At 31.4% G+C, this 14,202-nt stretch overlaps 4 protein-coding genes across 4 annotated transcripts; 3 read left to right on the top strand and 1 right to left on the bottom strand.

Moving 5' to 3' along the window:
• The first annotated feature begins 522 nt into the window (after positions 1 to 522).
• On the top strand, positions 523 to 1,252 carry LOC117930641. The gene is made up of 2 exons (XM_034851274.1): positions 523 to 676; positions 776 to 1,252. Exons 1-2 carry the CDS (start codon positions 523 to 525, stop codon positions 1,105 to 1,107), a joined length of 486 nt encoding a protein of 161 aa, XP_034707165.1. The 3' UTR covers positions 1,108 to 1,252.
• An 87-nt stretch (positions 1,253 to 1,339) lies between these two features.
• LOC117929652 (pentatricopeptide repeat-containing protein At5g66520-like) lies at positions 1,340 to 3,353 on the bottom strand. Its single transcript, XM_034850007.1, has 2 exons — positions 3,283 to 3,353; positions 1,340 to 3,185 (listed from the first exon to the last, which is right to left on the bottom strand). Exon 2 carries the CDS (start codon positions 3,070 to 3,072, stop codon positions 1,594 to 1,596), a length of 1,479 nt encoding a protein of 492 aa, XP_034705898.1. The 5' UTR covers positions 3,073 to 3,185; positions 3,283 to 3,353; the 3' UTR covers positions 1,340 to 1,593.
• A 2,548-nt stretch (positions 3,354 to 5,901) lies between these two features.
• LOC117930640 (B3 domain-containing protein At5g26805) lies at positions 5,902 to 6,402 on the top strand. Its single transcript, XM_034851273.1, has one exon. The coding sequence runs from the start codon at positions 5,902 to 5,904 to the stop codon at positions 6,400 to 6,402; it is 501 nt and encodes a 166-aa protein (XP_034707164.1).
• A 4,920-nt stretch (positions 6,403 to 11,322) lies between these two features.
• On the top strand, positions 11,323 to 13,527 carry LOC117930639 (putative pectinesterase 52). The gene is made up of 5 exons (XM_034851272.1): positions 11,323 to 11,416; positions 11,521 to 11,663; positions 12,630 to 12,845; positions 12,963 to 13,130; positions 13,303 to 13,527. Exons 1-5 carry the CDS (start codon positions 11,323 to 11,325, stop codon positions 13,525 to 13,527), a joined length of 846 nt encoding a protein of 281 aa, XP_034707163.1.
• Positions 13,528 to 14,202: the final 675 nt, after the last annotated feature.

Raw genomic sequence — 14,202 nt, 5'->3', positions numbered from 1 at the left:
GAATTCATTGCAAGCTGCACTTGACAGATGCCCCAATACTTCATCAAGATTATATATTCTCATTGAGATCCTATCATCTACCAATCAGCATGTTATCTATCCGATATGCCGATGCTGTTTGCTGCTAATAGCTCTTGCTTTTTGAACCCTAAAATGGGATCATCATCAAAGTTCATTATGATTATGTTTGATTTTTGAAGACACTAACAGAAGAAAATCATAATAATAATAATAAAACGATTTTCTCTTAAAATTAGTTAAAAACTTAAGTATTTTTAAATTATTTAATTTTTATATTAAAAAGTTAAATTAATTGAAACAAGTTTGATGCAGCATTCGTTTTTTTTCTACTTTTTCTTTCTAATTTTTTTTTCTTATATTTTCTCTCAAATTTTCCGAGATACAAAGATAACCTATAAGAAATTTCCTAGTATAAAAACAAAAAACTTTCCATCATATTCCCATGTTTTATCGATTTGTAACCTATCACTTCATAATTACTTCCATTGAGGCCTTCAAGTTATGGCTTCTCCACTACATGTTCATATTCTTAGTGCCCACGTTGTCTCTCATCTTCCTGCTGATCATGATGAAGTGAAGAAACTACTCTTCTATAAATTCTCTCCCTCCAATCCGCCAGCTTCATCAATCAGCTTTGAGGAAGGACCATCATCAGGTATGTTGAGAGTAATTGAGACACTTAGCTTTATTTAAAAAGTGTTTTTAAACCGTTTCTGAGAACTCTTCTCTAATTGTCTTGCCATTGATTTTACAGACATTTTCTCAACAGTGAAAATGAAGACGGCGATCATTACTGTTTTCGTCATCAGTTCAATGTTGTTATGCCTTCAAGCGGACGCCAGACGGCTTATGCTCGAGGAGGTGAAGGGGGCCAGAGGCGAAACCGATGTTAAACCAAGCCTTGTTCCTGCAAAATCAGGCATGAATGGTAATGGGGTGACTGCTGACCAGGTTAACAGCAACAGCGAAGAAAAGAATGAGAGCGATGAAGCTTCTAATGGTCAAGGATCGTCGGCTTCCGGCTCAACTCACCATTTCTACCCTGATGAGCCCCCTCGTCAAGGACACAAAACTTTAATTCCATAAAATCCATATGTTGAATGTGTTTCTTAGCTGCTGGAACTGTACTATGTTTTGTGTATGATATGTCACGGGGGTTGGGCCTTTAGGCCACTTTGTTTGTTTGTCAAAAACTAGATGAAAATAAAAGCCCCTACTGTGTGTTTTAGTATTGGTATGTGTTGGAATCCGTGTAACGATTAATGACAAAAAATAAAAAAAACGAGAAAAAAAAAAATGGAGATTTAACGTGGTTCGGCTAATTACATACGTCCACGGGAACAAGGAAAAAGAATTTTCATTATGTTAAAATTAGGGTTACATAAAGAAGGGTAATTATACTAACAGTTAGGAATGAAATTCCAATTCGCTTTGGTATTTTGCCTATTTTTCTCCACATGTCTTTTTGTTCAAATATGAGCCACATACTACAATAGTATGTTACAATTTGTTATTTTTCGATGTTGATTGGTTGAGTACTTCTGCTGGCATATGCGGTTTCTGCTTAAATTTTCACCAGAAATCCTTACATGAACACGCTCCATTTCTGAAATGATGATACCTGATACGGTCCCTCACTATGATTTCTCGGTTATACACTTGCGAGATAAGCTTGGTTGCAGAATGGCAGTCCTCACACACCCTTAGGTTCTTCACTATTCGGATGGTTGTTCCTGGGCTTGTGTTGATTAGGCCAAAACCAATGGCAAGCTTTTCGCTATGCTGCCAAACTGCGGTCTCCTTCTCTTCTTCGTCAATATCGAACAAAACTTGAGACGGGTCCGGTTCATAGCCTTCCATCTGCAGCCTTTCCTTGACCTTGTCCAGCATTTGGTAGATGTCCTTCACTTGAGGGTGTGAGCCATCCCCAATTATGAACTTGTGGACCTCGCCTCGGCCTAAGTCGATAATGCTGGTTCCAGGAGTTGTCTTTATTCCCCTTTCCTTCATCAGTTTTCGCACTTCTCCTACTTCTTCCCACCTTCCGGCCTTTGCATAGATGTTTGATAATAATGTGTAGCGGCCGCTGTTCTGCGGCTCGAGCTCAAGTAAAATCTTCCCCACTCTTTCACCCAATTCGACATTTCCATGCTTCCTGCAAGCCCCCAGGAGTGCTCCCCAAACTGCTGGAGTAGGCTCAGTTGGGATTGAGCTTACGACCTTCTCCGCCTCTGTTAAGAGCCCGGCCCTTCCTAGAAGGTCTACAATGCAGCCATAATGCTCAATTTGGGGCTCAACCCCATACTCTTTTCTCATTGAATTGAAAATTGTTAGGCCTTTTTGGACCAAACCTCCATGAGCACAAGCATTCAGGACCCCCACAAAGGTGATTTCATTCGGGTTTATGTCCATTTTTGAGAAGAGGTCGATGGCATCCTCAGCCCGACCGTGCATAGCCAGCCCCCCGATCATGGCATTCCAAGAGGAGACTTCTTTGTTTGACATCTTCTCAAAAACCTCCCATGCTAGGTCGATTCGCCCGCATTTTGCATACATGTCCACCAAAGAAGTACCCAGCACTCCATCCAATTGAATGGAGTTCCTCTTCGCATAAGTATGAATCCATCTTCCTTGATCAAGTGCTCCCAAATTAGCACAAGCAGACAGCACACTAGGAAGCACAAATTTTCTTGGCCTAATTTTCTCTTTCTGCATTTGATGAAAAATTTCCAGGGCCTCCATGAAACACCCTTCTTGAATATAACCATCAATCATGGCACTCCAAGATATCTCATCCCTTTCCTTCATCTCATCAAAAAACTCCCTAGCAACTTCCACCATGCCACATCTAGAAAAGCCGCTAATCATCGCGTTCCAAGTACTGATCATACTCCTATCTGGCATACTTTCAAACAACTCTCTAGCTGCTTCAACTTCTCCAAATCTCAAGTACCCATCAATCATAGCATTCCAACAAACAGCATCCACTTCCCCACCCTTATCATCAAGAATTCGCCGTGCCTCCACCAAGCGTCCAAATGATGCATACATCCTAATCGCTGAGCTCAATATGTGTCCATCTCCACCAAGGCCATGTTTCACCAAATGGGCATGGACTTGAACCCCCTCTGCCACCACCCCGGCGTCGCTGCAGGCCTTGAGCACTGCAGGATATGTGTACTTATTAGGCCTAGAGTGTGCAACCACCATCTCATAATACAGTAAGATGGCCTTAAAGGGCTCATTGTTCTCAATACACACCTTGATCATACAATTCCACAAAAAAACATTCGGTTTCCGCACAAAGTCGAACACTCTCAACGAACTCTCGAAGCTGAGATATCGATTAGTACTTACATTTGCATAGGATTTTACTAAGGAGCCTGCGATGTAGCTGTCTTGGAGGTGGCCAGTCCTTAGTATAAGTGCATGGGCTTGCTTGAGATGGTGAAGAGAAGTTGTGCATTGGGTGTTGAGGAGATGTAAGATTGCTTTGTGGGAGAGTTTAGAGGTCTCTGTGGAGTGGCCTTTTGGAATCAGATGATGATGATGATAGGGAGCTTCTGTGGCTGTAGTTGCAGTTGAGCTCATCCTTTTTCTGATAGTCTGTAGCGGCTAAGGATCTTAAATAGGGGATTTTGAAGCTGGCCTCAGCTTCATGGGCTATGAATCATGTTGGGCCGTTTGGGGTTTTTAGTCTTCATTCTTAACTGATTTGAAAACGGTTTTCAAAAATAATCTTGAAAAACAATATTTGAGAATGGTTTTTGAAAATTATTGAATGATTTGTTAAATAAAAGCCGGTTTAAAAATCTGAAATGTTTTTAACCTGTATTCCTTTTAAATATGTTTTGAAAATAACTTGTTATATATAATTTTTTATTTTTAATCATTTTTCCTATTTATATAATTATTTTTTAAAAGCAGGTCTCAAAAAGTAAGTTACAACAAAGGAAACAATTAAAAAAATCCTCCAAAAACACCTTGTTTTTTTATTTCTCGTTAATGAATGCTTTTTCCTTCTTTTTTTTTTTTTAATTCTGAATAGAAAACCGTTTTTGAAAACTATTACCAAATAAGTTCTAATTTTAAATTTTTTTGCCTAAATAGAGCAAAATTTCAAAAAATAATTTTAAAGAAATTGAAAATTAAAAATTATTTGGAAATATATAGCAATGTATGTCACATGTAAGTAGTGTCTTGAAAAGTTTCATAAAAAACATTTGACTTTAGCATTTATATCAAAATTATGTCTTAGACACATATTTTTTATATTTATCCTAAAAAACTTAATTCTAAGCTTTTAAAAATTTATGTGGGACCATCATTCCTTACATTGTACAAAGTGTTAATATTGGTACACATGAATATATTTTAGGAATTATAACTTATATAAAATTTAATAAAAATTCGTAAAAATAGTAAAATAATATTTAGAAATAATTTAAAAGTGTTTTAGAAATGAGAGAATATTAAAAAGTGGAAAAGAGATGAGAAACAAAAATAAAAAATGATTGTGTGGAATTTAGGCTGAAAGTATAGTTTCATATGGAAAAGAGGTGAGAAAACAAAAATAAAAAATGATTGTGTGGAATTTAGGCTGAAAGTATAGTTTCATATGCCTTCAAAGTGCCCCAAAGTACACTTTTGGACAATGCTAAACTCCAAGGGTATTTGGTTATTTCATTTAGGGTTATTTTTGTCCTAAAAAAAATCTTAATTCAGGTGGATGTACAAAGGTATTTGAGGATGTAAGTATAACTATTCATTAAATATCTTTCAAACTGCATGTAACATATAGTTGTTTTTTCATAAATAAGTTATATATTATTGAATACATTAATTTAGTAAAAATAAATACTCAATTAATAATAGATTAAGTTAATTATTCTTTTGATATTTGATGTTTTTCATAAAATATATTAATTCTTTTAACATTAAAGTGTCATAAAAATACTAATTATTAATCTAATTAAAATATTAAATAAATAAAAATTTAAATATCTTTCAAATGCATGTATTGTAATAGCCTTTTCATAAATAAGTTCTTAACTATTATTATTATTATTTTTGAAAAAAATAGCAAAAGCAAGAACCCATTTAATAATTTACTTATATTATTTATTATATGCAAATTTATAAATTTTAAAAAGTTGGGGAACACTAGTGGCCACGAGGATGGGAAACTTATACCACTAATCTTATACCACTAATGGGGATTTTCTTTCCCAGACCCACCTTTTTTTAAGATAGGTAATAAGGTAGGGATGAGGGAAAAAATTACAAGCATAAACAAGGATGAGAGAGCCCTCTTCGATATTGTCTCGCTCCATCGTATACTTCCCTGACTTGGTTCCTTTATTATAAATAGTTGATTACTCATGGTTTGAGATTGAACCATGATTAACCCTACCCAATGATGACTTAATTTTAGCTCTTGTACCAATTATGACATTTGTTACTTTAGGATTGGCACACTAGACCATTGCCTCGAAAATTCAAGGTGGGATCACATCTGTCTTAGATGTCTAGCCTCACTTAGTTTGACCTAGGATGTTGGGAAAATAATTTATTTTTCATACTTTTTTATCATTTAATTCCCTTTAAATAAGTAGGATTACAAAAAATTTCCCAAAATATATAAGCATACATATCCAACTCCAATGTATTCAAATTTGTTGAGTGTATGCCTAGAAATCATTTATATATATGTTTAATGTCATATGATATATTAGGATATTTTTGGATTCTTGTAATAAAAGCTTACCATATTGTAATCACAATAATAAAAGACATGACAATTCATAATGATTCACACTTGAACCTTCTCAATTCAATTAAATTCCTTGTTTTCAAACATTGCACTCGTCATTTCTCCAAATGGAGAAAACTACCTTCCATCATTTTCTCCTCACAAAAGTTGAAGAAGAAGAAGAAATAAAGCGATATGGTTGTAGCCCTCATGAGCGTCGTTGGGAGATTGTTGAAAAAAGAGTTGAACCTCCCAAACTCTTGCAACTCTTCCCATGGGAGATCAACAAAGTTCTTAATGCTAATGATGTTTCATCTCTAGGGGCCCTTGAACTAACCCCTGAGCAAGTTCACAACCACATTTTTAAGTATTGGGAGGCAAACATGGTGGCAAAAGTGCTTAATAGTGAGCAAGTTCCTATTGTCATTATTGATGTTGACACCGATACTAAGCATAGCTTGTTTTTTAAGAAGTGGTCACAAGATGAAAACTTCATCATTCATTCTAGTTGGATGAATGATTTTGTGAGGCGTCGAGATCTTCAAGAGGGTATGCTCATTGGAATGTATTGGGACATAAGGTCTTCATCCTTTAAGTTCTCCATATTGAACAATCACATAGTTGATTAGGGTTTCAATGTCATTATGGTTTGAGAATAGTTGCCAAGTGAAGGTTAGGTTGAGTTGGAGAAGATGTGGTTGTATTTTCTTATCTTTTCTATCTTTTTCCATTTGGATTGCTTGAATAATAAATTATCTCAACCATGAAATGGTGTTTATATGTGTTTATATGATATGAAATTATTTGCAAAATCATTGATGTTTATATGTGTATATGACATCACTATTGAAATTGTGGTTCACTAACTTAAAAAAGTGAAGTTATTATTGTAGGAAGCAAGAAAGAGATGAATTTAAATAAAACAGAGATACAAAAATTTAAAGGACATGCATTTCTAGAATAGGTAGATTATATGAAAGTTGCTTAGATAGGTAGATGGTGACAATTTATCCTTTCATTTAAAAGCCAACAAAAACTCACTTTTTCCTCTAATTTTGGAATTTGGGAAATTCTCATGTTATCCCTTAATTTTAAAAGCCGACAAAAACTTACTAAACTATTTTGTTTTATTAAGTTTTGAATTAAATTTTAATAACAAATCTGCCCTTACTTAGCTATAGTGCGGTGACGCTCCTAATCTTAAAAGGTGAAAAAAAAACTCAAATTTTCCCCTAATTTTGGAAACCGATAAAACCCACTCATTCTAAAAGTCAACAAAAACTTCCTAAACTGTTATATTTTGTTAAATTTTTTTATGATAAAATATTTTTTTTGTTGTTGTACATAATTTGTAAAACAAATATGTCATTATATCAAAATGACTTGGGCTATGACGGTGGTGACATTTTATCTCATTATCTTAAAACCTGACAATAACATATTTTTACCTTGAATTTTAAAGCTACATGAAGTCACTTTTTCTCCTAATTCTATCACTTTATCTTCTAATTTTAAAAGCCCAAAAAAAAAAAAAAAAAATTCCTGGTGTCACTATTTGAACTCAAGGCTCACTAGTAAAATGAAAAGTATAATATTGTAATTAATTCAAGTAAGGAACAAAATGTAAATAAATGAAATAAGAATCTCTCTAGTTATAGAAATTCGAAGAACATGCTTTTAGATATAGAGGTGGTGACACTTTATATTCTCTTAATCTTCAAAGTCGACAAAAACTACTTTTCCCCTAATTTTGAAGGGTAACAAAGACTCAGTTTTGTCTAATATTAAAAGTCAATAAAAACTTTCTAGACTATTTTGTTTTATTAAGTTTTAGACAAAAATGGATACTTTAGTATTTTAAACAATTTTAACAAATTTGTCATTACTTCAAAATGATTTCAACTACGGAGAGATGGTGATAATTTATCTCCTAATCTTAGAAGTAAAAAAATCCAATTTTCCCCTAATTTTGAAAATCATTTGAACTCATTTTATTTCGGAATTCTATAGTTAACACAAACCTTCAAAACTTTTAGCTTTATGACAAATATATTTTTTATTTTTAATATAGTTTTAATAACAAATTTGCATTTATTTCAAAATGATTGTAGTATAGAGATGTGGCGTTTGATCTCATAATCTTAAAAATTGGATAAAAAAATTACCTTTTTCCCAAATTTTAAAATATACTATAAGCTTACATTTCTCTTAATTTTGGAACTCGACAAAAACTCACTTTATCCTTTAATTTTAAAAGCTAACAAAACTTCCTAACATTCTATTTGAATTTGTGGTTCACTAGATTAATAAATTAAGTGAAAGATATGTCTGTAAATCAAGTAAGAAAGAGATGGATTTAAAGAAAATGATAATCAAACTGTATTCCAATTAGAACTTGAAAGTCAAGTATAGACAATAAAAGAATTTGAAAGTAAGGAAATCAACATTATCTAAAAGTTTTTGTTGTAGAGTTAGATACGTGAAAGAAAGAATTTATGATAGATTTTAAGAAGAAAAAGTACATAGAAAGGATTTAAAGTTTCCTTTTTATATTACCATAGATGAAAAGGATTATGAATTTTATGATAGTTAGAGAGAACATAATGTTGATCTTGATCTAGTCAATTCTATTAATTCAATAAATTTGGTCAATTGAACGAGTCGAGCTAATAGCATTAAAGCCAACAATAGTGAAAGGGGTCGAGTACGGGAGGCAACAAGAGTGAATGCACGTGAAGAAGTAGCAATTTTTTTAGACATGAGAGTTTGAAAGGGTACACCTTACAAGATTAAATGACTAAACTTATTTTAAATCAATAACAAATTCACCCTTCTTCCAAGATGATTTTGGCTATATTTAGACACAGTGAAACTTTTATTTTCCCATCTTAAAATGTTGTTAAAACTTTTTTCCTAATTTTGAAAATGAAAAAACTCACTTCATCCTTGAATTCTAAAAGCCTATTTCACTTTATTAATTTTGGTGACAAGCTATTTTTTATTATTTTAAATATTTTAAATAAAAATGTACTCTTATTTTAAATTGATTTCAACTATAAATTAAGATGATGACACTTTATGGACTATCTTAAAACTCACAAAATCTCACCCTCAACTTAAATTTTAAAATCTTCCAAAAACCTTAAATTTTTTGAAAGTGATACAACTCAATTTATCCCCTAACTTCAAAATATGACAAAAACTTTCTAAACTATTATGTTTTTAATTTTATTATGACAATTATTTTAAATAATTTTAGTAACAAAATTTCCTTATTTATATAAAATGATTCCAATTATAGAGATTGTGGCACTTTATCACCTAATTAAACCTAGATAAACTCATTCCACCCCCCACCAATTTTAGAAGTTGGGAAAAACTCTTTAAATTTGTTAATTTTTCAATACCAAATTATTTTTTATGATTTCAATAACAATTTTACCCTTCTTAGTAACAATCCTAAATCACTAGACTATGAGCTTTATGTTTTTAACTATTAAGTTGTAACACTTTATCACCTTATTTTATTTTCAAGAGATGAAGGTTAGAATGGTGACAATCAAATATTTATGGGGTGATTACGCTTAATAATTCCCGATTAATTAGGCAGATGAAAATTAATATTCTAGTAATTTACCCAAATCGAAATATATTAAAATATGGAATTAATGTTAATTTCAATTGTAGGGAGTTAATATTTTGTAGGTTCCACTTTGTAAGTATTATTTCAAATTAATTTGGTGACTTGTTCAAAAATCAAGTTTTATTTAAATGACTAACTAGTAAACTAATGACCAATGCAATAGTCTATAGAATTTCAATTAAAATAAGCCAATTTTAAATTTTTGGCTTAATTAGTTTTTAGCCCATTTGGACCTCACACTCCAGAATTCAAAATCTTAAAGCATAATCTTAAAGTCAAAATAAAGCGAATAATGTAACACAGTTGATAACCTAGGTAACTCTAAACTAATAACAAAATCATCAATTAGATGTATGAAAGAATAAATTAGTCCATCCTTATTTGAAATATAGCATTTTTTTGGGGCAAAGTAAAGTGGCATTAGAGGATGGTTTTTTTTTTTTTTTTGGTTAAATTTGAAATTTAGGTGATACCTTTAATATTAATTAAATGTAACTTTCATAAAATTTATATGTTGTAAATGATTTGAGTCTTCTCATCATTGTAGATCATATATATGTGTTTATATTATGGTCCTCTAAAATTCTACACCTTTTGACAATTTTCTTGATTTTATGTCAATACATCGAAATTAAGTAGTCTTTGATTCATAATGAGATTTGCATTGTTGTCAACCTTTTACAATTCGATCATTTATCTCCCCGCTAAATAACTCAATTTTGTGCTAATCTAGAATGCTTGACAAATTTGATATATTGTTTTATTTTATGAATTTTGTGCCCAAAAATGACATATTTGTTACCAATTTTATTTTGCCGTGAAAAATAACATATTGTCACAAATTTTATTTTGTGGCCAAATTTTTTTATTTTTGCTATAAAACTAAGTTTGAAAGTTAAAAATAATTTCTTATAGGCTTTTAGTAATAAACTCGCCATAAATAATTTTTTGTGGAAAAATCTTTTACTACAAAATGCTTTCTTTTAATCACAAATTAATTTGTGGCAAGACCCCTTATTTATTGTAGTGTTATTATATTCATTTATAATGTTATACAAAGTTATAATTATTAATTATACATCAAATTCATCATAATATTAATTTTGTCATCAATTGTTTACTATTTTTATCCAATAATACAGTTTACTTATATTATAAAATAATATATAGCTACTAATTATTGGTTAGAAAAATTAAACCATAATAACTACTAGACTATCTATTATCAATTCTAGGTAAATTTTTTCCACTTAGCATTTTGGCTTTTTCAGCTTTATCTCATATATATATATATATATACTATTTGACTTACTTTTAATTAATGACTTAATTTTTTTATTATTAAATAGTTACTTATATGGTAAACTAATCCTGAGTGTGTTAAATGTTTTGCCAAAATATATTACAAAGATTATCTTCAGAGATTTAGTATGTGTTTGACAATAATTTTAATAAAATATTTTTAGTGAAATTATTTTTTCTAAAAGTATTTTTAAAAAACAAAAAACACCATAAGTGATTTTTGAACACTAAAAATGATTTTTTATATTTTAATCAAAAGTGTTTATTGAATTTTGTTAAACATTTAATTTTTAATTTAAAAAAAACACTTTTTAATTAAAAACACTTCATAAAATCATTATCAAACAGACTTAAACCAAACTATGTATTAAGAAAATTTACTCAATAAATACAATAGGAAAAAACAAGTAATGTACAAAGGCAAATGTTTTAGTGAAATATAAACCTATGGTGCAGTTCTCCAAAATGTATTCTCCTGGCCTCTTTCTCCATCTTTTAATGGCTTTCTTCCTTTGTTTGAGGGCATCAAAGTTGAATCACAGGCAAGTGATATATAATCATCAAAACGATGCTCAATCCGTCATCGTTGTCGATAAGTCCGGCCATGGAAAATTTTCCACAGTTCAAGAAGCCATTGATTCTGTGCCGGAAAACAATACCAGGTGGATACGAATCCGTATCAACCCTGGGATTTACAGGTAATTAACTAGTTCTATATATATGTTTATCTTTTAATTAAGCTAGCTATACAAAATAATTTCAAGCTTCAATCATTGACAATCTTGCAATTTGATGTTTGTAGTGAAAAGGTCATCGTCCCCAAAGAGAAACATTTCATCTTTCTCGAAGGAAAGAGCAGAAGAACAACGATTATCCAATGGAGGGATGCTGGGAACTCCAAAAACAGCTCTAGCTTTATACTTCATGCAGATAATTTTGCTGCAAGTTATATAACATTCAAGGTAGGGCAACTCAACTTAATCATATAAACTCTCAATAAAGGTAGATTTAACTTTGAGGATTTGAATATGTATATATATACAATTCGAAAAAGTTAAAAAGATTTGTTTGATAATTATTTTTAAAATGAGTTTTTCCTTTTTTAGAATAGAAAATGGCTTTTTAAATTAGAATATTTGATTAAAAGATACGGGGTAATACCCATATTTGGAAAAATAACCTCTATATGTATATAACTTCATTTTTACACTTTTTATACAAAAAATGCTTGATGTGAGATTGGAATTAAAAAATTATTAAGGGTATTTTTGTCCAAAATAGATATTTAACTCTAAAATATAGAAGTTAGTCTTCAAAATGTGCATTTATTATATCCCTTTAATAGAATAGCTCTTTATTCTCAAAACAAGGTTGGCTTTGAGAAAAAATTTAAAGGAATATTTGATAACTATTTTTAAAAACATTTTTATTTTATTTTTTAGAACAAGAAAAAAGTCCGAAATATTTTGTTAATAATAAGAAATGTGGTATTTTTTTAAACATATTTTACTTTATTTTAAATTATTTTCACTTGTTTTTCATGAGTTATTTTAAAAGTTAATTATATAAATATGAGGGATAATTAAAAATAAAGTACTACATATAAAAACTATTTTTTTAAAATATAAAAAACGTGTTAAGCAAAACGTTATAAAATGGTTTTCAAAATCAGTTTTCAAAAACTATTTTAATTTTTAGATATAATTTTTAAAGTACTTTCCAAACAGAACCTAGGGCACTGCTTTCACTTATTTTTTATACATGGAGAATAAGAACAAGCTTGTTTTGATCTTAATTGAGTTTCTGTTCCAAACAATCACTAATTTCGTGTCTTAGTAATTAACATTGTTGATTGTTGTCTGAGCATATGTGAGCATTGAACTCTTGAATACCTATTTGATCTGCTGACAGAATACTTACAACATATTAATTCCATCTAACAATGGGACTCGTATGACATGGGCACCGGCAATTCTAGTCGATGCAGACAAAGTTTCTTTCTATAAATGCGGTTTCAGCAGCCTGCAAGACACGGTGACAGACGATAGGGGCCGCCATCTTTACAAAAATTGCTTCATTCAAGGTGCAGTAGATTTCATCTGGGGTGGTGGCCAGTCTGTTTTCCAGGTTAACTGAAACAAAAATCACAAATATTTCACATTTTTTCCCTTCACAAATTAACCAATAATACCATTGTTCGTATCCCATATAATTGTGTATTGATCATGTTCATTTTTTCCATAGACATGCGTTATCAATGTACTGGGAACAGCCCTAGGACTCGGGCCTGGTTTCATCACAGCACAAGCACGAGGAAGCTTAGAGGATCCCAGTGGGTTTGTGTTCAAATTTGGACAAGTGATTGGAACAGGCCAAACATTTCTTGGAAGACCATATACATCATTTTCTCGAGTAATTTTTTACAAGACGAATTTCTCCCCTATCATAGTTCCAGAGGGATGGTCACCATGGAACCAGGGTTCTCACTTGTAAGATTACTTGTCCAGTACTGCATACATTCATTATCATAGAGCTAATGGCTGAATTTGTTCGATACTGTCATTGAGTCATTCTTGTCCATTAGGCATTTTTTGAGCTACTGATCGAGTTAATAGGGTTGTCATGCAGGAATACCGTCACATTTGTGGAGGCGGATTGCACGGGAGAAGGAGCAAACAAGGGAAAGCGGATTCAGTGGCTAAAGAAGCTTAGTACAAAAGATTTGAATTTCTTTGTGAAGTCTCCAGATTTCATTGACAAAGAAATGTGGTTGGAGAAAATTCCTCTCCCACTCACAGAAGGAAATTAATCTGCACTGAGCCAGTACTTCTAGCTGGGAACTTCATTTTTCGAAATGCATATTAAGTACTGATCAGTCTTCTCTACTTTGTTTATGACAGAAGGTGAAAATGTTTGTTGCAAGTTACAACCTATGGAAAATGTTGATTTAATAGTTCAAAATATGTGTTAAGATTAATGATCATGCATGGCAACGGTTAATCCTTCGTTTCTTTTTGCTTTTTAATTTTTCTTCCAACACTTAGCTGTATTTGTCAAATTGTGAAGCCTGAATTATTTTTGTTAGGCTTTGCTTGGAATGTTGGGTCGAGGGTGAGGACAAATTGTTTGAGTACACCATACCCATTTCAATGAAGGAGACTGTTTACTTACATTTTAGTCTTGAAGTGGAAGATTGTTGAATTGTGAAGTTTGAATTAATTAGTTTTGTTGTGTTTCAAGTGGGAACAATTTTTTTATATGATGTATGGCAAAGTTTGCTCCCTACCCGACCACAATTGAGATGTGTTTTTTCTAGAGTTTTCTTATTATAATCCTTCTTTTCTTTTGATTAATGAATAGTTGAATGTTAGTGCATTCCATAGAAGGAGATATTTTATCATTTTACCCAATTATTTCAAAAATGTATTAGCATGAAAGACATGTTTAGCATGTATTAAAGAATATGTTTTTAAGTAAAGACACA

Source organism: Vitis riparia, chromosome 14 (assembly GCF_004353265.1).
Source record: "Vitis riparia cultivar Riparia Gloire de Montpellier isolate 1030 chromosome 14, EGFV_Vit.rip_1.0, whole genome shotgun sequence".
In the NCBI taxonomy this organism is placed as follows: domain Eukaryota; kingdom Viridiplantae; phylum Streptophyta; class Magnoliopsida; order Vitales; family Vitaceae; genus Vitis; species Vitis riparia.
Note: the sequence above shows the minus strand (reverse complement) of the source record. Positions and strands in the feature narration are given on the sequence as shown.